General features: G+C 39.1%; 1 protein-coding gene across 2 annotated transcripts in view; it reads left to right on the top strand.

The window, feature by feature from the left end:
* Positions 1 to 27,967, top strand: part of LOC102830995 (chromosome unknown open reading frame, human C9orf3) — a 541,746-nt gene that overhangs the window by 81,022 nt on the left and 432,757 nt on the right. For both annotated transcript variants that reach the window (XM_006867634.1, XM_006867635.1), the window contains exon 4: positions 7,880 to 8,125. In XM_006867634.1, the coding sequence (XP_006867696.1) occupies positions 7,880 to 8,125 (246 nt within the window). The remainder of the gene's footprint in view (positions 1 to 7,879; positions 8,126 to 27,967) is intronic.

Consider the following 27,967-nt stretch of genomic DNA (forward strand, 5'->3'; position numbering starts at 1 on the left):
GTGTTGAGTCAGTTCCAACTTAAGCAACCCTGTTTAGGGTTTCCAAGGAGCAGCTGGTGAGTTTGAACTGTGTACCTTGCAGTTGAAACTGACCTTGCAGTCCAGCACATTAATCGATGGTGTCACACGAGGACAGAGGTATACTACTTACAAATGCTTGATTTTAACTGCCAGAAGAACAATCTGTGTTGAAAGAAGTACAGCCAGAATACTCCTTGCAAGCCAGGATAGCCAGACTTCGTCTCTCATACTTCGAACATATTGTTAGAAGGGATCAGTCCCTGAAGAAGGACATCGTGTTTGGTAAAGTGAAAAAGGTCAGCAAAAAAGAGGAAGCCCCACAGTGAGATGGGTTGGCACAGTGGCAGCCAGTGTGCTCAGACATAACAATGATTGTGAAGTTTGTGCTGGACCAGGCAGTGTTTCGTTCTGTTGTGCATAAAGTATTATGATCAGAACCGACTCGACAGCATCTAACAACATAAAGAGAGGTATGACACCTAAGAACAATCAACCATTTGAGATCGAAAGGCCAGTATTTACCCAAAGACAAAGTTGAGAACGGTTAGGGATGGAACCAGGAACACGGGGAAGGAAAGAAAAAGGAGTGGAAGTAGGGAGCACAGAGAAGAAGAAATGGGATCGGCGATGTTACCTTATGGGGATTTCAACCAACAAAATGAAACAAACTGTTTGTAAACCTTCACCCAATTCACAACAAAAAATGAAAAAAAATAAAAGAAGGGACTCTGGTGAGTTGTCATGAGAGTAATGGTGCTAGAAGATTGAGAGTCTTTGGGTTTTGTTTTTGAGAAATTTAAAAATTAAAGTGTAGTTTGACAGACAATGAAATGTACAGATTTTAAGTGTTTGCCATGGTGAGTTTTGGACAGTTGTATCTACCCTAAACCAAATAGTAAACTTTCCACCACTCCAGTAATTTCCCTTTCCAAACAGTTCCTCAACTTCCCCTGTAGCCACTTTTGTGAGACTGTGTTCTAGATTAGCAAAAAAAGGTGCTGGATGCTATGTTCCTCCCCTTGGTCACAGTCAGTCTGAGGACAGCTGCTGAAACCCAGGTTCCCTGATGCCTACGTTGGAAGACACATGAGACTTCCCTGATGCCTTTTCCAGTTTAATTGGGAACCTTATTAGCATCACTTGTCCATAGCTTAATTGCCTAAATGTCCTGTATTTTCTTCCAGACTTTGATTATGAAAAACAGTACATAACTGGAATCATTTTCAGAACTTGGGTTAGTGACATTCATGTCCAGAAAGAATTGAACTTACCTTTCCCCCTTAAACAAATTGGCTTTTTTAGATGTGTCTTTGACTATCTCAAACTATTTTCTAGTTTTGGGATTCTTGACTACAAGAAATAATCTTGCTTCATTGAGTATTTCTAGTTAAACCAGTGGAATTCCTCTTTGTAAAATTGCAATTCAGTACATATAATGGTAACTTCTGTCCCAACTCTACATCTAGAGTTACTCCATAACATGTTTCTGAAAACTTTGCAATAGAGGGTGTATATGCTTAAATTAATTTGTTTTTGTTATTGTTCAGTGCTAGAGAGTTAGTTCCAACTCATAGCACTCCAATATAGGGTTTCTGAGGAGTTGCTGATGGATTTGAACTGCTGACCTTTTAGTTAGCAGTCCAATGCTTATCCTCCAGTGTCATCCAGGACTCCTAAAATCAATATTGTTATTGTTAGGTGCCTTCGAGTCAGTTCCAATTCATACAACCTTATGCTTAACAGAATGAATCACTGCCTAGTCCTACACCACCCTCACAATTGTTGTTAGGCTTGAACCCATTGCTGCTGCCATTGTGCCAATCCATCTTGTTGAGGGTCTTCCTCTTTTTCACTGACACTCCACTTTACAAAGCATGATGACCTTCTCCAGGGATGGGTCCTTTCTGATAATATGTCCAAGATATGAGAGACGATGTCTCACCTGGCTTCTAAGGAGCATTCTGGCTGTACTTCTTCCAATATAGATTTATCTGTTATTCTGCCATGACACTTTTAATATTCTTTTCCAACACCAAAACAAATGCTCCAATTCTTTTACAGTTTTCCTTATTCATTGTCCAACTTTCACATGCATATGAGGATATTGAAAGTACTATGGCTTGGGTCCTTAAACTGATGTCTTCCATGAGTGTTGATAGTGGATACAAGCAAAATGAAGTTTTTGACAACTTCAATCTCTTTTCCATTTATCATGGTGTTATTTCTTGTTCAGTGGTGAAGATTTTGTTTTCTTTACAATGAGGTGCAACCATACTGAGGGCCGTAGTCTTTGATCTTCATAAGTAAGTACTGGTTGTATCATCTGCGTATCTCAGATTGTTAATGAGTCTTCCTCCAATCCTGAGTCTTCATCATATAATCCACCTGCTCAGATTATTGGCTCAGCATACAGATTGAATAAATATGGTGAAAGAAAGCTACCCTAGCACATGCCTTTCCTGATTTTAATTCATTCAGTGTCCCTTTGTTCTACACGAACAACTGCCTGTTGGTCTATGTACAGGTTCCTTAAGAAGAGCACAATTAAGTGTTCTGAAATACTCATTCTCTGAAATGTTGTCCATAGCTTGTGACAATCCACAGTCAAAGGCCTTTGTGTAGTCACTAAGGCACAGGTAAACACCTTTCTGGTATTCTCTGCTTTCAGCCAATATCCATCTGACATCAGCAATCCAACTTGACCCTCTGGCAGTTCCCTCAATGTACTTTTGCAGCCATTTTTGAATATTTTTAACACAAATTTACTTGCATGTGGTATTAATGATATTGTTCAATGATTTATGCATTCCGTTGGGTCACCTCTTTGGAAAGGACACAAATATGGACCTCTCCCAATCAGTTGACCAGGTAGTGAGTGCTTCTAGTGCTGCATCAGTTTGTTGAAAGATTTCAATTTTTATTCCGTCAATTACTGTAGCCTTGTTGTTTGCCAATGCCATTAGTGCACCTTGGATTTAATCCTTTAGTACCATTGGCTCTTGATCATATGCTACCTATTGAATTGGTTGAACATCAACCATTTCTTTTGGTACAGTGACTCTATGTATTCTTTCCATCTTCTTTTGATGCTTTCTGCATCATTCAATATTATTCTCATGTAATCCTTCAGTATTTCAAGTTGAAGCTTGAATTTTTTTTTCTTATTTCAGCTTGAGAAATGCTGAGCGTGTCGACACCTCCCTTTTTGGATTTCCTTTTATATTTCATTATCATATTTACTTTGTCTTCTCAAGCTGCTCTTTGAAATTTTCTGTTCAGCTCTTTTACCTTTTCATTTCTTCCATTTACCTTAGCATCTCCATGCTGGAGAGCAAGTTTCAGATCTCTTCTGACATCCATTTTGGTCGTTTCCTTCTTTCTTGTCTTCTTAATGACCTTTTGCTTTCTTCCTGTATGATCTTGTCATCCCGGAACTCTTCTGGTCTCCAGTCATTAGTGCATCAAGTCTGTTCTTGTGGGTTTGTTCAAATTCACGTGGGTTATGTTCAAGGTCATATTTTGGCTTTCATGGGCTTTTTAAAATTTTCTTCAGTTTCAGCCTGAACTTGCACATGAGCAATTGATGGTCTGTTCCAGAGTCTGTCCCTGGCCTTGTTTTGGCCGATGATAGGGAGCTTTTTCTACCGTCTCTACAGTCAATTTGATTTCTGTTTTCTCCATCTGGTGAGGTCCATGTGTACAATCTCTTATGTTGTTAAAAAAGGTATTTGCAATTAATAAGTCTTTGGTCTTGCAAAATCTATCGTATAGCTTAGTTTCTGCTATCAAGGTCATATTTTCCAACTAGTAATCCTTCCTATTTGATTAAAACCTTCACATTCCAATCACCAGTAATTATCAATACATCTTGATTGCATGTGTGATTGATTTCAGACCGAAGAAGTAGATATAGAATTTTTCAATTTCTTTATCATTAGTTTTAGTGGTGAGGAGTTCTGGTAACATAGTGGTTACGAGTAGGGCTGCTAACTTTAAGGTCATCAGTTCGAAACTGCTAGTTGTTTTGCGGGAGAAAGATGAGGCTTTCTGCTCCTGTAAAGATTGACAACCTTGGAAACCCTATGCAGGGTTGCTATGAGTCAGAAAACCACTAGAAAGTCACGGCAAACCACCACCAGCTTTAGTGGTTGGTGCATAAATTTGAATAATAGTGGTATGAACTGGTCTTACTTGTGAGCCCATGGATATTACCCTATCATAGACAGAATTATACTTCAAGATAGATCTTGAAATGTTCTTTTTCTTTTTTAAGTTTTTATTGTGAATTGAGTGAAAGTGTACAGGGCAGATCATAAGTTTTACATTCAAGAAATCATATACTTTGTTTCATTACAAAAATTATAATCCCCACCATGTACCATCGGTTAACAGTATTTCTCTCCATTCATTTTAGCTTTTATTTTTTTAAAAAAACACTCAGGCATATATAATAAGTTACACCACCAAAGGGCATATTCTGCAAGTCTGCCTCCTGGCTGCCAGCACACAGTCCCTCTCTTTCCATGAATCTAGAGTCCTCGGCTGCTCCCTCTCTCCATGTCCCCATCTCTGTCTCCATTTCTGGTGTTGCTGCTTCTCTGGATAAGGTCCTATATTCTGCTTGTGCTTTTCTCCCTTGATGGTCCTAGGGTCCTCTGTTTCTGGACTGTAAGATTAACTACTTCCCCATTTTTGTTATAAAAATTCTACCTTTACAATTGTGACAGTCACAATTAGTCATGATAACAAATACTATTGAATCGTAAGAATCTTATCCCCATCTCTTTTAACCAGATCCATCTAGACAAGATGAAAATTATTCAGTGGGAACTCTATCTTCCCTTTTAAACTAAACTCCCTCTTGAAACCTTGTAAGCCAGTCACTTCGTACCTTTGTCATCCACTCATTTTAGGTAGTTAATGTCTAAGTTGCCTGTCCTATCTACCCTGTATACAGAGGGAATAGCATTGATACTTGATGTGAAGACTCCTACCAGCCTGTCCTATCTACCCTATATACAGAGGGAATAGCATTGATACTTGATGTGATATTTTGAGCTACTACCTCTATAAGTATAGGTCAAATTCATCAAATTGTAGCAATTTACACTCATTTCCTTTATCAAAAATTGTTTTTCTTTTTTATCTTCCTCTAGTCGAGTTCTGATTATCAAACCATTGAGGCTAGGTCAAATGGGTACTGTCCACAAGTTTGGGTGTTCATGTGCATTTCCCCTCACTTCATATCAGCTGGATGATTCACTCTCAGCTATAACCCTCTGTGGCTATGTCCTTGTCCATGGGCTCAGATGTCCCCAGGTCTCACCACACTTTGGACCAACCAGCCCTTCCTCTTCTCTCTCTCATCTCCAGATCAATAGGAGTCTATGGAACATGGCTGAACTCAGCCCATTTCTTCATTGTTGCCTTTCCCCTTCTTCCACTCACCAGTATACCAATGTGGTCACCAGCAAGTTTGTATGCATGCTCATGTCTTCCCTGTGAGTTTCAGTTTTAGAGGGGGATTTGTCCTAAAGGGACTTGATTGCTAGCCTTGATGGCTTTTTGGAGAACAACTTGCTTATTCTTGTAGTAGCCAATCATACTGCCATTTTTGTTTCGGGTTTTTCATGCTGATCTTTCTTTGAAGATGTATCTACTGGTGCTCTAGCTGTTCCAGGCTGGTCTGCTTGTCCTTTCTAGTGGGAATGTCCCACCTCATGAGGTTCTGGATGAGACTCAGGATTCCACCTAAGGTCCTGTACTCTGTAAAGGCTCTGCAATAGGCCTATTTCACTGGACAAGTTGTAGAACCCCTTTTAAGTATTCCAGTCATTTATAGGCTGAAGATGGGCTTAACAAGCTTTCTGTAATCATGTTTCCCGACATTCCTTTCTATCCCATTCAAGTGTCTATTTTACAATAATAGGAAAGGAAAACCAGTATTCGTAAGACAATGAAGCATCTTAATGTTATTGAAATCTTCTTTTTGATGATGAATTGGTATATCACTCCTCTTCAATTTGTCATTCCTGGCATAGTAAGCCATAGTAAAATCAATATGTTGTAGTGAAGTGCCATTAAGTCTGTTCTGACTCACAGCACCACTGTAAATGATTTCTGAGGAGAGGCTGCTGAGCTTGAACTGCTGACCATACAGTTCAAACTGACCTTGCAGTCCTGCGCTTTAGTCCACAGCACCTCAGCTATGTATCGTAATACCAGCTGTTGACAAGTCAGCTCTGACTCATGGTGACCCCGTGTGTATCAGAATACAATTGCACTCTGTAGGCTTTTCAGTGTCTGGTTTTTCAGCAGTAGATTTTCAGGCCTCTGCGTGGTCTCAACCTGCCCACCTTTCAGTTAGCAGCAAAGCAGAATAACCATTTGTACTACCCAGGGATTCTGTAGTACATTTTATACCTATGTAAATACATTAGGAAAAGAGATTGTGCTTTATTCAGTAAATGACTTTTATTTACTTTGTGAGACTGTAATTGAACTGATCCACTTACACCTACTTGTTATTTAGTGCATATGCAGCCTTTTTAGTTACGTGTTTACTAGTAGGCATCTTTACTCACTTTTTCCAACATGTAAGGCAATCGGTTCAGATACTTGGGCTCGATTTCAATGTCAATAATTCTCTTTTTCCTTGCACCTCATCTTGGTGAGGATTTTTAATGGGTCTCTATCCATTTTTCTTAACCCTCCAGTGAGATGAAATTGGTGCTGGAAGCTTTGTTCTTCCACCAGACTGATGGTGGGTGAGGCTTATTGACAGTGTGGGGCTCTCACGAGAGCAGCCCTGGGTGGGCCCTTCATCACTGTGGAGAGGATTACATTTACACTCTGCCCATGTTGGGACGTGCCAGCATTTTAAGATTTTTCACCATTGACTGTGAATCTAATAAGCACTTATATATAGTTAGAATTGCTATTTGTAATTTAAAACTAGAGGGGCTTTCCACTATGTTTGGATAAAGGGCATGTTAACAGGTGGAAAAATAGACTGTTCCCTTTGATCTGGATGTATTTGGATAGATAAGTTCTCTTGAGGGAGGTGAGTCAAGTTAGAGGAATGTTTCTTTCTTTCTTTCTTTTTTTTTTTTTCTAGCTTTGCTTTTAATGGAATAACTGGCAGTGGTCAGATGGTGTGGGATGGGCGCTGATCTGTTTCCTTAAAAGGTTGGCTCAGTTGAATTTGTAATAAAAGTGGATTGGGGAACAAATTGTATAAAACCTGCCTTCATATTCCTAACAGCACAATTTTTGATGGCCTTTCTAAAGAACATCGCTTCTTAGATTGCTTTTCAGTATGATGGTTTATGTTCTTTTGAGAGGTTTGAACCTGTACTGTCATCTGGTTTATTGTTCTACTTGAGTCCAAGTCTTTTATTCTAGGAAATTCCAGAGTGGAATTTTTAATTTAGCTATACCCTCACTTCTTTCTGAGTTATGAATTGTTGACTGATTTAGACATGATTTTTCCCCTGGTGAAATTTGAAAACATATTACTGAGGGCAGAGATGTATTTTATTTTAGTGAGGAGTTCTCTTCTTGCTTTGAGTCTTGGGTTTTTCTCCCTGTTGGTTCTAAATAAGACTTTACTGGTTTAGTACTTACTCTAAAACAAGACTTTAGTACTTTCACTTCATTTAAAGCTAAGCAATCAATTCAAGCACATCAATAATTATCTTAGTTTGTAATTTTTCACCACTGCACAAAAACAAATGAGCCAGGAATACAAAGTAACAGTCTGCTTGTGAGCCCATCAAAACCACTGTCTCCTAGAAGTTGTTCTGTCTGTGAGAGTTGATTTACCATAAAATGTTTGTTTATTTCACATTGTTTCTAGGTGGGCTGGTGTTTGCAATCATGTGGAATACCCCTGCCGCTTCCAGAATGTTTATGCTACTACCCAGAACATCATTCCTCATCGGGTCTTCTCCCCATTGTGTCTTGGAGATGTATGCCAAGAGACCCTTCTGCAGCTGATCCCTCATTGCCTCTCAGCAGCACATTCTATCCTGGGAACACACCCCTTCTCCAGGCTGGATGTACTCATTGTCCCTGCCAACTTTCCAAGTCTGGGAATGGCCAGGTATGTTGTTCCAGTGTGGATTTGGAGATCCTGTTTTGATAATCCCTTGACTATTTCTTGCTGTCCCTGAGCTCTGTGTGAGTCATCATTTTATTAGGATTAAAGGGTCATGGTCATTCCTGCTTCAACATCTCTCTCATTGCTGCCTTCAGGAACGGTTTTCCCATAGGCTTCACCATGCATGAGTCCTTAGGTATCATGGGATCACATTATGCCCTCAGACTGATGTCTATTAGATCATGATTGATTGACTGGTTTGCTGAAGTGGTTAGAGCACGGTGCCAATGAGCCCAAGGTCATAGCTCTAGCCTCCAGACATGGTAACACAACTTGGTCCCAGGGCCATGGGCTGCTTGCCTAATCCTGACCAGCTGTCCTATCCATTCATGCCGTTGGTCAAAAGGGCACTATTTGAGAGCCTCTGTGTCAGAGAGACTGTGGGATGGATCAGTGTAAATCCATCACCAATGTTAGAAAAACAGCTCACAGCAGATGTCTTGTTCACTGGTTGAAGGGAGGGGTTGGTCACTTGTCTTGTTACTATTTTTTAATATACTATATCCACCATTCTTATTGTTGCCTCAATTTAATTCTTTCAGAAATCAAACTCTGCAAGTTGAAACTTTTCACTATACCAGGGATATTCAAAAAGTTCCTGGAAAAACTCCATTATCTTTTAGCTCCATTTTTCACAAACTTTTTAAAGCCCTCTTGTGTATTATTGTTGTTCAGCGCCGTCGAGTGGGTCCCAACTCATAGCAACCCTATATATGGGTTTAAATCTTTGCAGGAGTAAAAAGCTTCATCTTTCTTCCATATTATATATTATATTACTTGTTTATCCCTGAAATCTATCCATTAATGTCACTCTTCAATTCAGTAAAGGGCAGCTGCATTTCACTGAGGATAGATCGAGTATGTAAGCAGGGTTTTACTTGGTTCAATTTCGATTTGAAAATCTTAATCATTAACAGCAAATATGCTTGACTAAGGATGGGAAAAATAAGCTCATCAAAACATGTGACTTTAAGTTTTTCCTTATTAGTCAAGGAAATTCCTGGTGCCAATTAATTTCCATGCTTTTGAGCAGCTGTCATTTGTGGTGTTTTCTCTGAAAACTGCACACATTCTTAGTAAAACCCTGGAGTAGAAAAGAACTGACCAGAACATTTGCTTTTGATCTTTACTATGTACATACACTTTTAAAAAGCTGGCAGGCTAACCTTAATCCTTGAGGAGGTCTGAGAAAGTCATTTAGATGGATTTTTATCCTACATTTATAAAGATAATGGGAATGTAGAAACCAGGATAATTATATATATTTGGTTACGTGCATCATATAATTGTCTTGGATGTCTATATATAGAGTTTGTCTTAGCAAGGGACCTTCTTTGGTCCCTTTGAAGAGTCCACTGGACTTAATTTAAGCAGAATTATTGTTTCTCATTTGTATACAGTGTTTTGGGGGACATATTTTGGGTGGGAGTTTTTAGCACTTTATAGAGTTACAGTTTTCCAGGGCCTGTTTGTTCTGGCCTGAGGGAACCAGAGGGAGAGTACTTTTTGTACAAAGGGCCTTATTTTCTATAGCTCCTTCCTGACATCAGTCTGCCCAAACCAGAATCTGTTGACCTGCAGGCCAATCTATCCAGGTTCTCTCTGCAAGGTTACATGCCCAAGCAGGTCGGCTGTATGTTTGGTGCTTTTTGAGATATTTAAAGTGATTTAAACATGCTTAAGTCTGTCTTTTTAAAGTGAGCCTAAGTGCCCTCCAGCCAAATGGTACTGAGCACAAATGAGATGTGATGATAACCGAGCAGCAACAAGACTGCGTTTCTGCTGAAAAACATGCAACCCGTACATGAAAAAAATGTGTGGTTGTTTGTGAAATAGCTTTTGAAAAAATTTCTTCAAGTCTTTTTTTTTTTTTTTCTCTCTCTCTCTTTTTATACTTGGAAATAAAGGCTGCTCTGGTCTAGATGTTTTCCTGGACTTCGTTACTGCTGCCTGCCTTTGAGTTGTGAAGGAGCATTGTGGTCTCCTCCACTGTCAGCAGTTGCGGGGTGGGGGTGAGGGGGTGGGCAGTCTGTTTTTCCCAACTGGGACTTAATTGATTCCACTTGCTTGGCTTAATTCTTTTGGGATCCCAACACCTTGAGCCACAGGGTTTTACAGCTTAGCTGGTCTCTTAGGCCCTGCTGCTTTGTGTACGGTGAAGTAGCCTTTACTTGGGCCTCTAGTAAAGCAAAGCGGCAACAAGAAATTATAGTAGACCCTCAACCATAAACAGGAATAGAGAAACTTCAAGGGTAGGAAGAGCCATCTGAAAAGAACTCTGCCCTGAAACCAGTTGAAACTGGTTATTCTTATGCACAGAGACATCAAAGGATTTCTTGACAAATTAAATGGTTCTTTCCTGGGTCCATGCATTATCAACATGTATACATGATCATAAATCCCATACTTCTGGACTTCTGGAGTGATGTGGTCTAAATTATAATGCATACCATTTTAGTATTATTTTTTGCTAAATGACATTAAGCATTCCCACATGAACTAAAATAAGTAAGCTGAGTATATTAATAATTGTTTTTAAGATAAAATGTTTTAGAAGCTCTCTGCACAGATTTCACTGTATTTTAAATATGACGTGTCATAATTTGTGTGTAGAGACTTCAAACTCCCTTCTCTGATTCTCTGTGTAAGCCTGATTTTTAGATTCCAGTGAGGTACACATTTGTACAACTTGGATGTATGGTAATGCTAAATCAGTTTGTAAGAAGACATATAATACCCAATGTTTTAGCATGGGGATTGTATTTAAAACAAAGCTATAACTACATGTATTTCTATCATTCTTCGAGATTTTTGTGGAGCCCTGTCCTTTTCTGAGTCCTGCCATGGGAGAGATGCTTTCCTTCTATTCTGATTCTGAGAATCATCACTAGTTTGCCTTTAAGTCTTTCTGTTGGCAACTCCATTCCCATACTTCTCTCATTTAGTAAGGTTGGGCTTTCTGGTTTTGTTTCATTTTAATTTTGCTTCCTAACAATGCTAAATCTGTCATATCTGGAGCAGTGGAGTCTACATTTCTTGGATTGAGTAATAGGATGACTACCCCAAGATATGAATGCATTTAAAATGCATCTCCAAAGTATGCCACAGCTATCTTCATGTTGGCCTAATTAGTACCCTGTCATTTTCATTGTGTCCTGGTATTTTCTCAGATGTCTCAGCTCGGGATTGATGAGTGCACCTAATTTCCAGGTCTTGAGAAATACATGAAAGGAGTTCATCATCTTGCTTACCCTCTTTGTTATAACAGTAATAATGTTAATGGAATAATATCCTGGGACCAGATTTATGACCGTTCCTTCAAAATTAACACCTCAGTCTTACTTCTGTCTGTGTTCATAATAAATGCTTTGCTTCACCATTTGTCTTTCAGCAGTTCACAATTGCATGTCATGGGCATAATTAGGTTGGCAGAACTACCTTGCTGACATCCACAGACATTCTTTTCTTTCTCTTCAATTTCAAGAATCCCCTACAAATGATTTCAGAGTGATTTTATTGTGTAGAGCACTGAATGAAGAAGTCATTTACTCTATTGCTTTGCTTCCCAGCTCTACTCGTAGCTTCACCACTGGGCTCACTTGGGAAATTGAAAAGAAAATGGCAGCGGCGGTTGATGACTGGTGACAGATTCTGCTTTGGTCTTTTTCCCCTGGTTCCACACCAGAGTGTCTTGTTCTTTTGTTCATTGATTTATTCCTTCTCTCAATACATTTTTATTAAGCACATATTTTTTAAAATATGCATTTTTATTAAATACATACCAGGTAGTATTCAAGATACTTAGTCTACATGGGTGAACAACACTGACAAGGTGTCTGTTCTCGTGGAACTGGTATTCCAGTCAGGGAGACAGGTCGTAAGCATGAAAACAAATAACAAAGATGTGTGCTGGAAAGAAAATGTAACCGAGTACTAGAGGGACAGGAGGGACAGGCAGCATCACTAGGGGTGGGGAGAGAAAGGATTCTGTAAAGAGGTGACATTTGCAGTGGGACTAAAGAATGGGAAGAAGCCAGCCTTGTGACAGTCAGGTGGAAAAGCAACCCAGAAAGAGGAAGTCCAATCCAAAGGCTCCAAAATGAGAACCGCTGTTAGGTGGGTTAGAAGAGTAGAAAGAAGACCAGCATGCTGAAGGCAATGAGTTTTTAGAAACATTTTCATTCTCCCCATCCTGAAGTGCCCTGTGGGTACTGGAAGGTTCCCTGGTCCCTCAGGCTTGGACCATCCGAATTAGCTGCACAGCCCTATGAAGACAAAATTTTTGAGTGTCATTAAGAAATTTCAGAGGATGAGTTGGGGCCCATCTTTCCAGGCAGCTAGGGGTTGTGGGAAAAAGCCATAAAAGAAGTCAAATCTCTCTTGGGGATCAAAGGTGCCATCCCTTCCCATGCAACTGCTTTCCATGAGCAGAATTCTCCATTACTGGAGGGATCAGAGCACTTGGCACCCAGACTGGCAACTCTTGTAGAGATGGGAGAAACCTAGCATCCCGTCACCACTTTGCTTTCCTCAGTGGCTGCCAATGGATTCCTTGCAAACTTTTTTGACCCATCTATAGGTCACAGGAAGGGATTTATGTTTATATGTTTGTACCTCTTAGTGTTTAAGGTTGTTTTTTTTTTAACCGAATAAAAATAGGATTGATAAATAGCATTAGAGGAAAAATGATCAATTGCTTAAATAGCATCAATACACTTCTAACAGTAGAGAAAGACTATAAAGCTCCCTATTACACATGTCTTGTTTTTAAAAGATTTGATTGTGCAATAAAAGACTTCTGAATGCTTACCCTCATTCCTGACGATTGCATGCACAATTTTCTTAAGTACCTCAATTTGCGAATCAACGGTGTGCATATACATGCCCAAAAATGAACGTAACCAGCTTTTCCTTCTACCCCCTTCTCCAGGGTTAGACTGGGTGTTGTCCTGTTTATTCTAATCTCCCAGCCAATGTGTAATAGAATAAGCAAAACATAACATGCTGGTACAAAGGGCCTGTTGTTTTCAACTTATAATTGTGCTCCTCTCTGTCGGGGAAGGAAGTGGTCATAAATTTCTGTCATTATCTTAAGTACCAAGGTTTTACAGCTTTGGGAATTTTTCTTTGCTTGTTCTTTGTTAGCTTCTTCTCGAAATTTTGATCCCCCAAACCCAAACTGCCATACCTTCAAATAGTCCTTTATATTTCAGGTGATACGATCACATGGTTTCAAGGCAGAATTTGACAGTAGCGATTCTTGCCTTCAGGAGTGTGATTTTGAACCTTAATTTGTTGTCTTTCAATGCACCATGGCTGCTAACTCCTCTGCTTTCTCTTAGGAGTTGAGGATTTGGGGGGTTGTATATAGTTTTTTGTTTTTTGTTTTTTTGGTTGTTATTGTTATTGCTGTTTGTCTTCCAGGCTTCAATACATTCTCAAACTTCTTTCTGCATGGAGTGTTTTTAAAAATGGTTTGTTTTTTGGGTTTTCTTTTAAAAGGTTCCCCCCTTTTCCTGTATAACTCTTCTGTGTGTTTTTCAAACAGGTGGGTGTGAATGATAGAAAGCAGCTCATACCATCCTTCTCTTTTTCACTGTAAAATTTTAATCCTTTGTTTACTGGCAATCCTACTGTTGCTGTGGAGATGAACAAACAGAATGAGCTGTGAGTAATGAGGCACTTCCTTGCAAGGTGATTTATACCCCCTCTTCATTGCTTCCTTTGTACAAATGTTCTCCGTTTTGCTTCCTATTCCTATATTTCTTCAAAGACAATTATTTGACTTTGCTTCCCTCCTATATCCACCATCTAGATATGTTCTGGTTCTTTCACTTCCTTTCTTGAAATAGGAACTGCTATTCACATACACAGGACCCCTGGTAGCATAGTGGGTTACAAGTTGGGCTGCTAACCACAAGGTCAGCTGTTCAAATCTACTAGCTGTTCCATGGGAGAAAAATGAGGCTTTCTGCTCCCATAAAGATTTATAGCCTCTGAAACCCGATCCAAGGTCACTGTGAGTCAGAACCGACTCGACTGCAAACCGCCTCCATTCACAGACACAAAAGTCATTTTTTGTGAGACCCTGAAACCTCTCAATCACTTGTTGTTGGTCTTCACAATACCAATTTAAACTAAGCAGGTTGTGAGTATGTGGGTGTGCTCCATTTCTTATAAGTAATTGGAGGGCATATGATGTGTCCAAGTCCCTTAGATATGGAAAGTCAGAAAAGATAAGTAAAGTGAGTTTATTGTGAGATACCTCTCCGGGTCGGTCTGAGGACTCTTCTATAACTGTCTCTGCAGAGGACTGTGTATGTGCTTCAATGTCTCCCCGTGGACATCGGAGTGTTGTGGTGTCTACTTGAAAATAGGAATTCACTGTCAGTTGGTATAAGGCAGCCTTAGAATCTGGATACCAGGAAAATTCCTGGTCCCATGAGTACTAAGGATCCAGGCTTGCTGTCTTGCTGAAACAATACGCAGTGTGAACTCATAGCTTTTGGCTTGGCCAGAATCATCTTCTTGCCATCAAACAGCTGTGCTGCCTGTCAGATGCACAAGTAGCATTTGATCGCCATTATGCCATGAGTCCTCACCGTCTGAAAGATTACACTTAAGTGCTTAGCTTTCTTTGAACTGCTCTGCACGCACATAGTCCCACCTTCAGGAAACACTGCAGGGGCAATCCTTCAAGAGAGCTTGTCAGGCCTTTGAAAGGCCTTTCTGTAGCAATCTACCTACATTTGTAATCTTCCCTCTCTCTTGATGTCATCAGGGGCCCCTAATCTCTTCCAGTGCTTGGGCCTGAGATGGGCGGTCAGCACTGCCTTTTCATTTTTCCATTGCGAGGAGAGACTCTCTTTCTCTCTCATTCTGCCACTCATTTCTCTGACAGAAGTGCTGCTACTGAATGAGACATACATTCCCTGGGTAAAAAAGTAAAGTTGAGTTCTTGTCCAAAGTTGCTCAAGTTGAACTATCTATCCCTCACAAGTATCTTACACCACTGACCCAGTACACAGCATGAGCAAATGTAACCGGCTTTGGGCTGTAATATATATGTAAAGGGGGAACATTGTGTCTCTGTGGGATAAGCACTGGACTGTGAACCATGAGGTGGGCGGTTCGAGCCCACCAGCTGCTCCATGAGAGAAAGATGAGGCTTTCTGCTCCCACAAAGAGGTACAGCCTCAGAAACCCTATATAGGGTCGCTGAGTCGGAACTGACTTGATGACACCTAACAACAACAAAAATAATATGTGGCCTGTGGGCTAATGCATCAGAGTGCAAAGTTGTTTGAACCACAAAGACGGTGATTCAAGCTCACCAGTCGCTCCTTGGAAACCCAATACAGGGTCACTATGGGTCAGAATTGACTCAACGGCACTTAACAACAACAATAATATGTGGCCATAAAGTATATATCTATTTTAAGACTAGACTCCTTTGGGGGAGAACGCCAACTCTGGAAACAGTCCTCAAGTACAGTGCTGTGTCTGAAGAGCTGTGCTCAGAGGGAATATTACAGGCCATATGTGGCTGGAAGAGGCAGGTGTCTGAGCCCTAGAGTCCTATTTATATAAAAAATCCTGTTGCCATCAAGTTGGTTCTGACTCTTCACAATCCTGTAGGATGGAATAGAACAGCTACAGAGAGTTTCCAAGGCCGTCATCTTCATGGAAGCAGACTGCTGCAGTTTTTCCTGCAGAGCAGCTAGTTGGCTTGAACCACTGACCTTCTGATTAGCAGCAGTGTTATTCACTACTGTGCTGCCAGGGCACCTGTTTTTCTTTCTTTGTTATTGTTGTTAAGTGCTGTCGTGTTGATTCCACTTCATAACGACCCTGTCTGTATAGCGTTTCCGAGGAACAGCTGGTAAGTTTGAATCACTGACCTTGAGGTTCAAACCAACCTTGCTGTTCAGTCCATTATACTACATATAACTGGAATCCTGGTATGGCACTACAGGATAAGCACTGGACTGCTAACCATATAGTCGGAAGTTTAAACTCATCAAAAACCCTACCTATACAGAGTTGCTAAGAGTTGAAATCAACTCAACGGCACTTGGCAACATCACCACCAACAAAATATAATTGGAGGAATATCCTAACCACCTTTTCCTAAAAAGCGTGTTTAAAAGTCACAGATGTAAGGAAATAATTCTTCTAAAAATGGACTCTTTTGTGGAATTTGAGGATACAATACAAAAATCCACGCTGATTTAGCCCCAGAATAGTGCTGTGACATTTCTTGGTTAACTAACCATGCTATTTTAGAGGTGACTTCTCAGAAAGTCTAGACATTGTTCCAGGAGGACAGAATTCCACACCTGCAATCACTGAGCTAACCAAATCTGCCTTTCACCTTTCCAGAGAACTTGCTGGAAAAGCCACCTCTCCCTTCTCACCCTCACATGGAAATCTTGGCATTGTATTTCAGGAGATTGTGACTGACACCTGGGCCCCTGAGCCAAAGACTTGGCAGGTCACAGAGTACGGGCTGCTCTGTGGGCGTAGTGACTGGCCTGCAGCCCACCGTGCTCAGTTGTTGGGAACTATGGTTGACAGATCCTACTTTGTGAACTAGTCTCTTCTAAGAAAAGGACACGAAACTTAAACTTAGTTCTTTTTTTGAGGGGGAGGGGCAGGGAATAAGGTAGCCAACATTTCTGTCTTTTTTCATACATGTGCAATTTCTGAACATCCTATTGAAAATTGACCACAGGAAAAAGATGGATGGGCAAAGCTAGAGATTCATTCAGTAAATGTGTATCAGCAGACAGGTATGATGAATGCTGAAGATGCTTCAGGTATAGCGAAATATGAAGGCTTCAGCGTAAATTGGGGTTTTCTAAAATGGGTTCTAAGGAAGACTAGTTTTGTGGAATGTTAATAATGTGGGAAAAGGAACTGTGGGTTAATTAGTTTAGGAAATGAATGGATTAAAACAAGTTAAAAGGGATTCTTTACTAGAGGACTTCTAAGAAAGCTTTTAATGTTCTTATTATCCTGATTTAATATCCTGGTGTATATTAAAGACAGACCCAGGATGTGCAGTATTTCCCCAACTATTGTACCCAGGGGTCCCCTATACAGTGAGCATTTCATGGGACCATTGTGGTCTCAAAAAACCCACATCTTCAAAACAAACTTTGGGAAAAGTTCTAAATAGCAACTCAGATAATTCTATTTTTTAAACACCTTATTGAGGAAGTTACAGTTATATTCTGAGCTATGATTTTAAAAAATATAAAAGGTAACATTAATGCTTTCCTCACTGGGTTATTTTGAGGTTTCCTTTATTCATGTATTCATTCAAAAATAGATTGTATAATGTATCTATATCAGATATTGTTCTGGGTCTCTTGAAGATCATTTTAGTGGATGGTGGAAAAGTTAATACAAAGTCAGAAAGTATTGCGATGAGAGTTCTAGTTCATATAAGCACCATTTTGTTCCAACCAAAACGTGTTCAAACATGTCTCTGTGGTCAGTGGATGGTTGCAGCCAAGTTTTCTCACTCATCTTAGTCTTGTTAGGGTGCCTTGAAAAGAAAGATCCAGTGAAGACAGTATCTCCCAAGGAAATCTGCTGGGCCAGTTAAATTCAAGGCAGAGAGGTCAGATCAAAAGGCTATAGCCACTTTTGCGGGGGACTCCAAAGGGATAATCTTGGCAGATTTTCTTAAAGGACACAGGACAATCATGAAGGCTTAATATGAAGGAATTTTAAGAAAATTGAAAACTGAGAAGAGCTGGTCCAAGACAGCAGACTAGGTAGGTACATAATCCAGATATTCTACACCATAGACTTGAGAAACCAAGTGAAACAGATATAGATGATAATCCTGGAACCCAGAGCTTCAAAGTAAAGGATAAAGAAATATATAAAATATGAATGAGAGGATGAGACAGAATGAAAACAGTGAACAGGGAGTGGTAAACTGCTAACCTGCACCATGCTGCCATTGGATATTATTGGAAGCAATGTTTCATCTGGAGCAAAAACCAGATAGCTCTGTGCTCACAAAAACCAGATAGCTCTGTGCTCACCATCACCCACATCTGTGACCAATGACTAGGGAAGTGACTTCCCCGTGGCCAGAGAATGGCACTTCTACCCTCCCGCTTGGCAACCTTCAAACACCAGCCCCTCACTGCTATTGCTGGTCCGCCTTCCTTTTTATTTTTTCCTTTCTCTTTTTTTCTTCCTCTTCCCTTGCCCTTTTTAAACATTTTAATTTATTTTTGACCCCCACAAAATGGATGTCCATCTCCTTGCTGCCCATTAGGTTAGAAAAAGCTGCCCCCTCTTTTTCCTGGTTGAAGGTGGGTACTCTCATGCTGTGCTCCCCAGCAGCTGTGTTTGACAGCTAGCACTTTTGCCAGTATTGCTCTACTTTTTTCTTTTTTTTTTCCCTTGTTAGTTCTCTCTCCCTTGTTTTTCTCTAATTTTCTTCCCCTCCTTTTTTGTTTTCTCCCATGAAGAAGGTACCTGCCTCTCTGCTCCCTGGTCAGCAGCGCCTGTCTCAGACTCTGTGACACAGAGAGAACCCTGCAGTAACTGTGTTTCACAACTAATAATTGTGTCCGTTTTTGTTTAGTTTTATTTCTTTTTTCTTCTTCTTCTTCTCAGTTCTTCTTTCTCTAAGCCCCTTGGTTCTTGATTTCTGTTTTCTTTTTTTTAATCCAGATGAATGTATGCCTAACCCCCAACACCTTGGCATTCAGTAGGATCCACCCCTAATTCTCCATTCAGTGGCGCACTCCCACAAAGCCAGCGCCATAGTTCTGCCACAGCTGTTTGGCAGCTAATGCTTGCCCCAGTACTGGGTTACATTTTCCTCCTTTCTTTTTCTCTTTTTCTGTTATCTTAGGTTTCCCCTCTACCCCCACCCTTGTCATTTTTCTTTTGTTTATTTTCTTCCTCTGTTATTGTTTTTGTTGTTAGGTGCCATCAAGCCAGTTCTGGCTGATAGCAACCCTATGTACAACAGAACGAAACACCACCCAGTCCTGCGTCATCCTCACAATTGCTGTTACGCCTGAGCCCACTGCTGTTGCCACTGTGCCAATCAATCTCATTAGGGGTCTCCCACTTTTTTGTTGACCCTCCTTTTTAAAAAATCTAGTTTTCCCTCAGTGATCTAGAGCTGGCAATCCTACCCAGCCGTGCTAACACTCCTGTCATCCCATCCCCGGGTGACTGCCACCAGCACTACCGGATTGATAACAGCCAGCAGTCAACACCTGCCCAGCCTGCCCAGATCTGCTCTGTATGTCAGCACCCAGAGGCCCACGTCCATACTTCCACTACTACCAAATCCATTCAAAGACACGTGGTTAGAGCTCCAGAGCTACCAGACTAGCAACCAGATGAATATGCTGTCTTATTGCCTAAGTTTATTAAAACAAAACAAAAAATCAGGTGAAGCAAGCCAACATTACAATCAACAAATGAATACACTAACACTACAATGTCTTGGAGATGACAGACAACCTCAATATACACACACACACAGCAGGGCAGGTGACAAAATACAGGGCCGGAAAATCTTCCAAGGTAAGAAAGCCTACTGGACTGGTTTGATAAGGAATTCAACAGAATTATATCCCCATAACTTCAACCAATTGAAAGTTTGAGGAAACTAGAGATGTAAATCAAGAAAAAAGAGGTCAAACTCTAGAAGAATTTGTTTAAAGATTGACAAGATAAATGGAAAATTAGAAACAATACAAAAAGCAAATAGAAATAAAAAAAGATTAGTATTAAAATTTCAGAAGTTGATAATGAATTAAAGGACAAGGGAGTAGAATTTAATCATTGGTTGACAGAATTAATGAAATTGAAGACAAATCTCTTATTATCAATCTGCTAGAGGAACAATCTGAAAAAAAAATTAAAATGAAGAACATTTAAGAATTATGTGGAACACTATCAGGAGAATTAACTTACTTGTGATTGGAATTCCAGAACAGGAAGAAAGGGGGACAAAAAGTACACATTGTTGGCAATTTGTTGGGGGGAAAAAAATCCCTAATGTCATGAAATACATGAAGATATTCATTCAAGAACCAAAAGTGGCAGACAACAACTGGAGATTAAGATACATAGCAATGTCACTTGGAAATCAAACCAGAAATAGAAATATCAAAAATAAAATGAACCTACAGTTGAAAATAGGAAGCCAGAGATGTCAGTCTATAAATAATGATAACTACAAAGCAAACACAGAATAATTGAAGTAACTACAGACCTTCAAATGGAAAGGAAGTGAAGATGATATCAAGACAGAATGGACTGTTTTAAGTTTAGGAAGATAATAATAAATTACAAGGTAACCTCAGAGAAAGTTAATAACCCTTCTCACCAAAATGAAAAAGAAGAAAACCATAAAACCTCAAGAAACACTGAAATGAAGGAAATAATAAGAAAATATATTTTAAAATTAGCTTAGGACAGGTATATAAATATATATGGAATAAAAGAAACTATCATAACTACGAACACATCCACAAAAGCAAAATTGCGACAGTAAATTCATAACTATTGATAACTACACTGAATATAAATGGATTAAATGCACCAGGCAAGATATAGAAAAATGGATAGGAAACTATCCCATCAATATGTTGTCTATTAGAGATATATATACCTTAAACCCAAAATAAAAATAAGCTGAAAATCAAAACATATGTCAAGCAAATCAGGAAAGAGAATAGAAAGGTCACTATGCAATGATTGGAGAGTTAACTCAACAAAGGAACATAAATATAATAAATATCTGTGAACCCAATGAAAGAGCCCCCAAATACATAAATAAAACTTTAGCAGAATTCAAAAGATAGACAACTCTACAGTAATAGTGGTGGTTGGTGGTTATGTGCCGTGGAGTCGATACTGACTCATAGCGACCCTGTACAGGGTTTTCGAGGCTGTAAATCTTTACGGGAGCAGAAAGCCTCATCTTTCTCCCACGGAACAGCTGCTAGTTTTGAACTGCTGACTTTGCGGTTCGCAGCCCGATTCGTAACCACTGTGCTACCAGAGCTCCTACAATAATAGTAGGAGACTTTTAATACCCCACTTTCAATGAAGGACAAAACAACTAGGAAGAAACTCAACAAAGATACAGCAGATCTGAACATACTAGCCACCCAACAACAGTACAACATACATTCTTTTTCAGCACACACGGAACATTCTCCAGAATAGACCATATGTCAGGTCACAAAGCAAGCCTCAATAACTTTAAAAACATTGAACTACTACAAAGCATCTTCTCAGATCACAATGCTATAAAATTGAAAATCAACAGGTAGATCAAGTGGGATGGAATAAAAAACATGGAAACTGAATAACACTGTCCTGTAAAACTACTCATGTAGAAGAAATAAAAGATGAAAAGAAAAAAAAAAGATCCCTTGGATCAAATGAGAATGTGAACAGAGCATACCAAAATCTTTGAGGCACAATAAAAGCAATATTCAGAGGGCAATTTGTAGCAATAAACATCCATATCAAAAAATAAGAAAGAACCCAAATCAATACCTTAGCCCAACACCTCTGATAATTAGAAAATGAATAGAAAAAAAAGCCAGTCATCAGAGAAAGGAAATCATTGGAGCCGAAATATAAAACAGATAAACAATAGAAAGAATCAACAAGAGTAAGTTTGTTCCTTAAAAAAAATTAATAAACTTAACAACCATTGGTAAATGTAACAAAGAAGAAGATGCAGATATCACGAATAAGAAATAAAATAGGCAATGTCACAACAGAACCTACTGAAATAAAGAGGATAGTAGCAGAATAGTATGAAGATGCGTAGCACTCCTACAGATTTAGAAACTTAAAAATTATGAACAAATTTCAAGAAACACACATCCTATCCAAACTAACACAATCAAGTAGAGAATTTGAACAGACCTATCAAAAAGAAGAAAGTGAGCAAGTCATGGGTAAAAAAAAAAAATAAAAAATAAAAATCCTGGCCTAGATGGCTTCACTGGCAAATTCCAACAAACATTCCAAGAAAAGATGTCACCAGTTTTACTGAAGCTATCTCAGAACATAGAAAAGGAAGGAACACACTGAACTTGTCCTTGAAGCAAATATAACCCTGATCCTCAATCCAGGCAAAGCCATCCCTAGATATTCAAGGATGGTTCCACATTAGAAATGTCAATATAATCCACCACATAAATAAGCCAAAGGAAAAGAACCATGCAATTATATCAATTGATGGAGAAAAGGTATTTGATGAAATCCAACACCCATTCTTGATTAAAAAAAAAAAAAAAAGTTAAGCAAAATAGAGATAGAAGAAAATTTCCTCAACATAAGAGCATTCACAAAACCAAGAGTCAACAATATTCTCAATGAGGAGAGACTGAAAATATTCCCCTTGCAAAGAGACACCAAGACAAGAATGCCTTTTACCACTACTCAGCTTTACCTTTACCCCAAGTACTTTCTTATGTGAGAATTTGTGCAGATTGTTAAGTCTTCACTATTTACATCTTTTCATTATATGACAAGTCACATTTTGAAAGAAATCATGTCTATATAAAAAACATGGAACATCTATGAGTCTTTTGGAAATTTTAGAAAATGTGTAAGTTATATACCTTGTGCATTAATCCTATGAGTGTAAAAGTTTAGGGAAGATATTTTTAAAGGTTTATCATACACACACTTCACAACCTTTTGTGGCTCTAGGATAAGGACTGCCAACGTAAGATTGGTAGTTAGAGCCCACCAGTTGCTCTTGGAAACCAGCTCTATACAGTGTCACTGTGAGTTGGAACTGATTTGATGGCACACTGAAACGACAATACTTCATATTCTGCATGTACTATGTCCTCATGTAAGGATCTCTGGTAGCATAGTCGTTACGAATCGGGCTGCTAATCTCACGGTCAGCGGTTTGAAACTACCAGCTGTTCCGTGGGAGAAAGATGAGGCTTTGTGCTCCCGTAAAGATTTACAGCCTCGGAAACCCTGTACAGTGTCACTATGAGTCGGAACCGACTCCACGGCACACAACAACAACAACAACTATTCATTATTGTATTTGGAGGTTCTATCTGGAGTAATAAAGCAAGAAAGGAAAATAAAAGGTGTACAAATCAACAAAGAAAAAGTAAAACTCTATTGTAGGTGATGTCTTTTACCTAGAAAATTCACAAGGCTCAGTAGGAAAATTACTGGAATTAATTGAAAGATTCAGCAGAGTGGCAGGGTACAAGACTGATATACAAAACTCAGTTGGATTCCTTTACACTAACAAAGAGAAGTCTGGAAAGGAAATCAGAAAAACAATACCATTTACAATAGCCATATAAGTGATGAAATGCCTAGGAATAAATCAAACCAGAGATACAAAAGACCTATATAAAGAAAACTGCAAAATATTTCTACATGAAATCAAGAAACCCATATAAATGGAAACATAAATTAAAACAATTCCGTGAGAGCCAAAATATGACCTTGAAAATATCCTACCTGAATTTAGAGAGCATCTCAAGAACAGATAGGATGCATTAGACACTAATGACCAAAGAACAGGAGAGTCTTGGGATGACATCAAGAACATCATACAGGAAGAAAGAAGGAAAAGACCAAAGTGGATGTCAGAAGAGACTCTGAAACTTGTTCTCTGGCACAGGGATGCTAAAGCAAATGGAAGAAACAAGGAAGTAAAAGAGCTGAACAGAAAATTTCAAAGGTCAGCTGGAAAAGACAAAGTCAAATATAATAAAAAAATTGCAAAGACCTGGAGCTAGAAAACCAAAAGGAAGGAACATGCTCAGCATTTCTCAAGCTGAAAGAACTCAGGAAAAATTCAAGCCTTGACTTACAGTACTAAAGGATTCTATGGGCAAAATATTAAATGATGCAAAAAATATCGAAAGAAGATGGAAGGAATACACAGTTACTGTACCAAAAAGAAATGGACAATTTTCAGCCATTTTAAGAGGTAGCATATGATCAAGAGCTGATGATACTGAAGGAAGAAGTCCAATATGCACTGAAGACATTGACAAAGAACAAGGTTCCAGGCGTTGATGGACACAGATTGACATCTTTCAACAAACTGACATAGCACTGGATGCACTCACTCATCTATGCCAAGAAATTTGGAATACAGTTACCTGCCCAACTCATTGGAAGAGATCCATATTTGTGTCCATTCCAAAGAGATGTGACCCAATGGAATGCAGAAATCATCAGACAATATCACTCATATCACATGCAAGTAAATTTTTACTCAAGATAATTCAGAAATGGCTTCAGCAGTACATTGATAGGGAGCTGCCAGAGGTTCTGGCTGGATTCGGACAGGGATGTAGAAAAGGGGATGTCATTGTTGATGTCAGGTGAAACTTGGCTGAAAGCAGAGGTTCTGGCTGGATTCGGACAGGGATGTAGAAAAGGGGATGTCATTGTTGATGTCAGGTGAAACTTGGCTGAAAGCAGAGAATACCAGTGCTTTATTGACTATCCACAGACTGTGTGGATCATGACAAGCTGTGGAGCACATTGCAGAGTATTAGTATTCTGGAATACTTAATTGTGCTCACGAGGAACCTGTACATAGATAAAGAGGCAGTCAGTCAAACAGAACAAGGGAATACTGAATGGTTTAAAATCAGGAAAGATGTGTGCCAGGGTTGTATTCTTTCACCATATTTATTCATTCTGTATGCTGAGCAAATAATTTGAGAAACTGGATTATCTGAAGAAGAACGTGGCATCAAGACTGAAGGTAGACTCATTAACAGCCTGAGATATGCAGATGATACAACCTTGTTTGTTGAAAATGAAAAGGACTTAAAATACTTACTGATGAAAATCAAAGACCACAGCCTTCCATATGGGTTGCACCTCAATGTAAAGAAAACAAAAATCCTCACCACTGGACCAAGAAATAATATCATGATAAATGGAGAAAAGATTGAAGTTGTCAAATACATCATTTTGTTTGGCTCGACCATCAACACTCTTGAAAGCAGCAGTCAAGAAATCAAACGATGTATTGCATTAGGCAAATCTGCTGCACAGGACCTATATACAGTGTTCAAGAGCAAAGCTATCAGTTTGAGGACTAAAGTGTGCCTGACTCAAGCCATGATTTTTCAATAGCCTCATATGCATGGAATATTGTACAGTGAATAAGGAAGACCATAGAAGAATTGGAGCATTTGAGTTATGGTGTTGGAGAAGAATATTAAAAGTACCATGGACTGCTAAAAGAACAAACAAATCTGTTTCTGAAGAAGTACAACCAGAATGCTCCTTGGAATCTAGGATGGTGAACCTACATCTCTCATACTTCAGACATATTATCAGGAGGGATCAGCCCCTGGAGAAGGACATTGGTGAAAACAAGGAAGACCTTCTTCCTGCCCCAAAGAGATGGACTGGCACAATGGCAGCAGCAGTGGTCTCATGTTCATCCTGTGAGGATGGCACGGGACAGGGCAGTGTTTCATTACGTTGTGTATAATGTCACTATGAGTCTGAATCAACTCGACAACACCTAACAACAACAATACCATGCTTTCTGAATCTGGCTTGAAGTTCTTGCAGCTCCCTGTCCATGTACTGCTGCAATCTTTTTTTTTTGAATTTTCTTTAAGCAAAATTTTACTTCTATGTTATATTAATTATATTGATTTGCGTCCCATAAAACAAAATCCTTGACAATTTCAATCTTTAACTTCAATCAAACATTATCATGATGTTTATTGGTCCCTTTGTGAGGTTGTTGGTTTTCTTAACATTGATTTGTAATCTGTATCGAAGGCTGAAGTAGTCTTTGATCTTCATCAACGAGTGCTTCAGGCCCTCTTTACTCTCAGCAAGCAAAAGTGTTTCATCTGCACATCACAGACTGTTATTGAGCCTTCCTCCAATCTTGATGCTGCAATGTTCTTCATATAGTTTCTTAGACTATTTGCTAAGCACACAGATTGAATAAGTATTCTTGCACACTTTTCCTGATTTTAAGCCATTCAATATCCCTTTGTTTTGTTCGAATGACTGTGTCTTGTTCTATCCACAAATTTCATATGAGCACAATTAAGTGTTCTGAAAATTCTATTCTTCTCAATGTTCTTTCAATAGTTTGTCATGATATACAGTCATTAAAACACAAGTAAACATGTTTTTGGCATTCTCTGCTTACAGCCCAAATCCACCAGACATAAATAATGATATCCCACATTTCACCTCCATTTTGAATCCAGCTTGAATTTCTGGCAGCTTTGTTGATGTACTGCTGCAACTCTTTTTGAATTATCCACAGAAAGACTTTACTAGTCTTTAATATTAATGATATCATATGATAATTTCTGAATTCTGTCGTGGAAGTGGGCATATTTATAGAGATCTCTTCCTGTCAGTTGACCAGGCTTCCTGTGCTGCATCAGTTCACAGAAGCATTCCAATCAGTATTCCATCAATTTCTGGAGCCTTGTTTTTTGCTAATGTCTTCAATGCAGCATGGACTTTTGCCTTCAGTATCATTGGTTCTTGATAATATGCTATAATGATTCTGTATATATATTCCATTAACTTTTTATTGTGAATTGAGTGAAGGTTTTACAAACAAGATCATAGTTTCACGTTCAACAAATCATACACTTTATTGTTTCATCTAAATGATGGCAGTTCCTCCATGCAACAACTGTTATCCCATTTCCTTCCTGTGGTTCCTATTTCCATTCCACCCATCCCTTTTCAACTTTGTCCTTGATGCTCTTTTGATTTTGAATGGTTGATCATTCTATGTTTGAACATACTTCACTAGTGTTGTTACTCACCTACCCACCCCCCATATACCTATCTACTGCTTGGTTGAAAATTAGAACATGATGTAAGCCTCATCTTTTTTATGTATATAATTTTGAGTTTTGTTCCACATTTTCTGCCAGTCTATCCAGGACCTTCGAATGTGATCCCTTTCAGAGACGTTGGTAGTTTGGTAGTGGTAGCCAGGTATCATCTAGTTCTTCTGGTCTCAGAGTTGTGGAGACTGAGGTTCACATGTTCCATTAGTCCATTGATTCTAAGCATCTTCAATTCTCATCACTCTTCTTTCCTCTGCACACGGTGAGACCAGTAATTGCACCTTAGATGGCCACTCATGAGTTTTTAAGATCACAGACACTACTCACCAAAGTAGGATGTAGAACATTGTCTTTTGTCTTTGGAACATTTATGCCAGTTGGACATGGTGGCCGCTTAGACTCCTTCCATTTTCTTTTTTTATTTGATTTCCAGTAAATTTTATTTATCCTTGCATATAAGCCAGAAAGACAGCACATATTAGTGGGTAAATCAAATAGAAATGTCTTGGTCTTTCACACAGTGACAGGTAACTTTACTCTTACAAATTATAATCATCTTTCAAGAGGAACCTTGTATTCACTTGTGTCTTGCTGATTTCCACAGGCGGTCTACTGTTTTCTTAAGAGTTTGAAATTCATCATCCAGACTCTCACACATCTATTTATAATTCACAGTAGATTGATTTCATCTGCTGAATCCATGCCATAAACTTTTAGAAGAAAGGGAAGTTCTAATATATATACATTTTAAAAAATGTTTTATTGTGAATTATATGGTAGTTTACATGAGAGAACTTTAGTTTTACATTCATTCCATCGTATATCATCTCATTGCCATGGTTCCAATTCCCTCCATGCATCATCAACCAGCCAAAGGGTATATCCTAGAAACCTGCCCCCTACACTTCTCCCTCCCCAC

Source organism: Chrysochloris asiatica, unplaced genomic scaffold, assembly GCF_000296735.1.
Source record: "Chrysochloris asiatica unplaced genomic scaffold, ChrAsi1.0 scaffold00107, whole genome shotgun sequence".
Lineage (NCBI taxonomy): Eukaryota > Metazoa > Chordata > Mammalia > Afrosoricida > Chrysochloridae > Chrysochloris > Chrysochloris asiatica.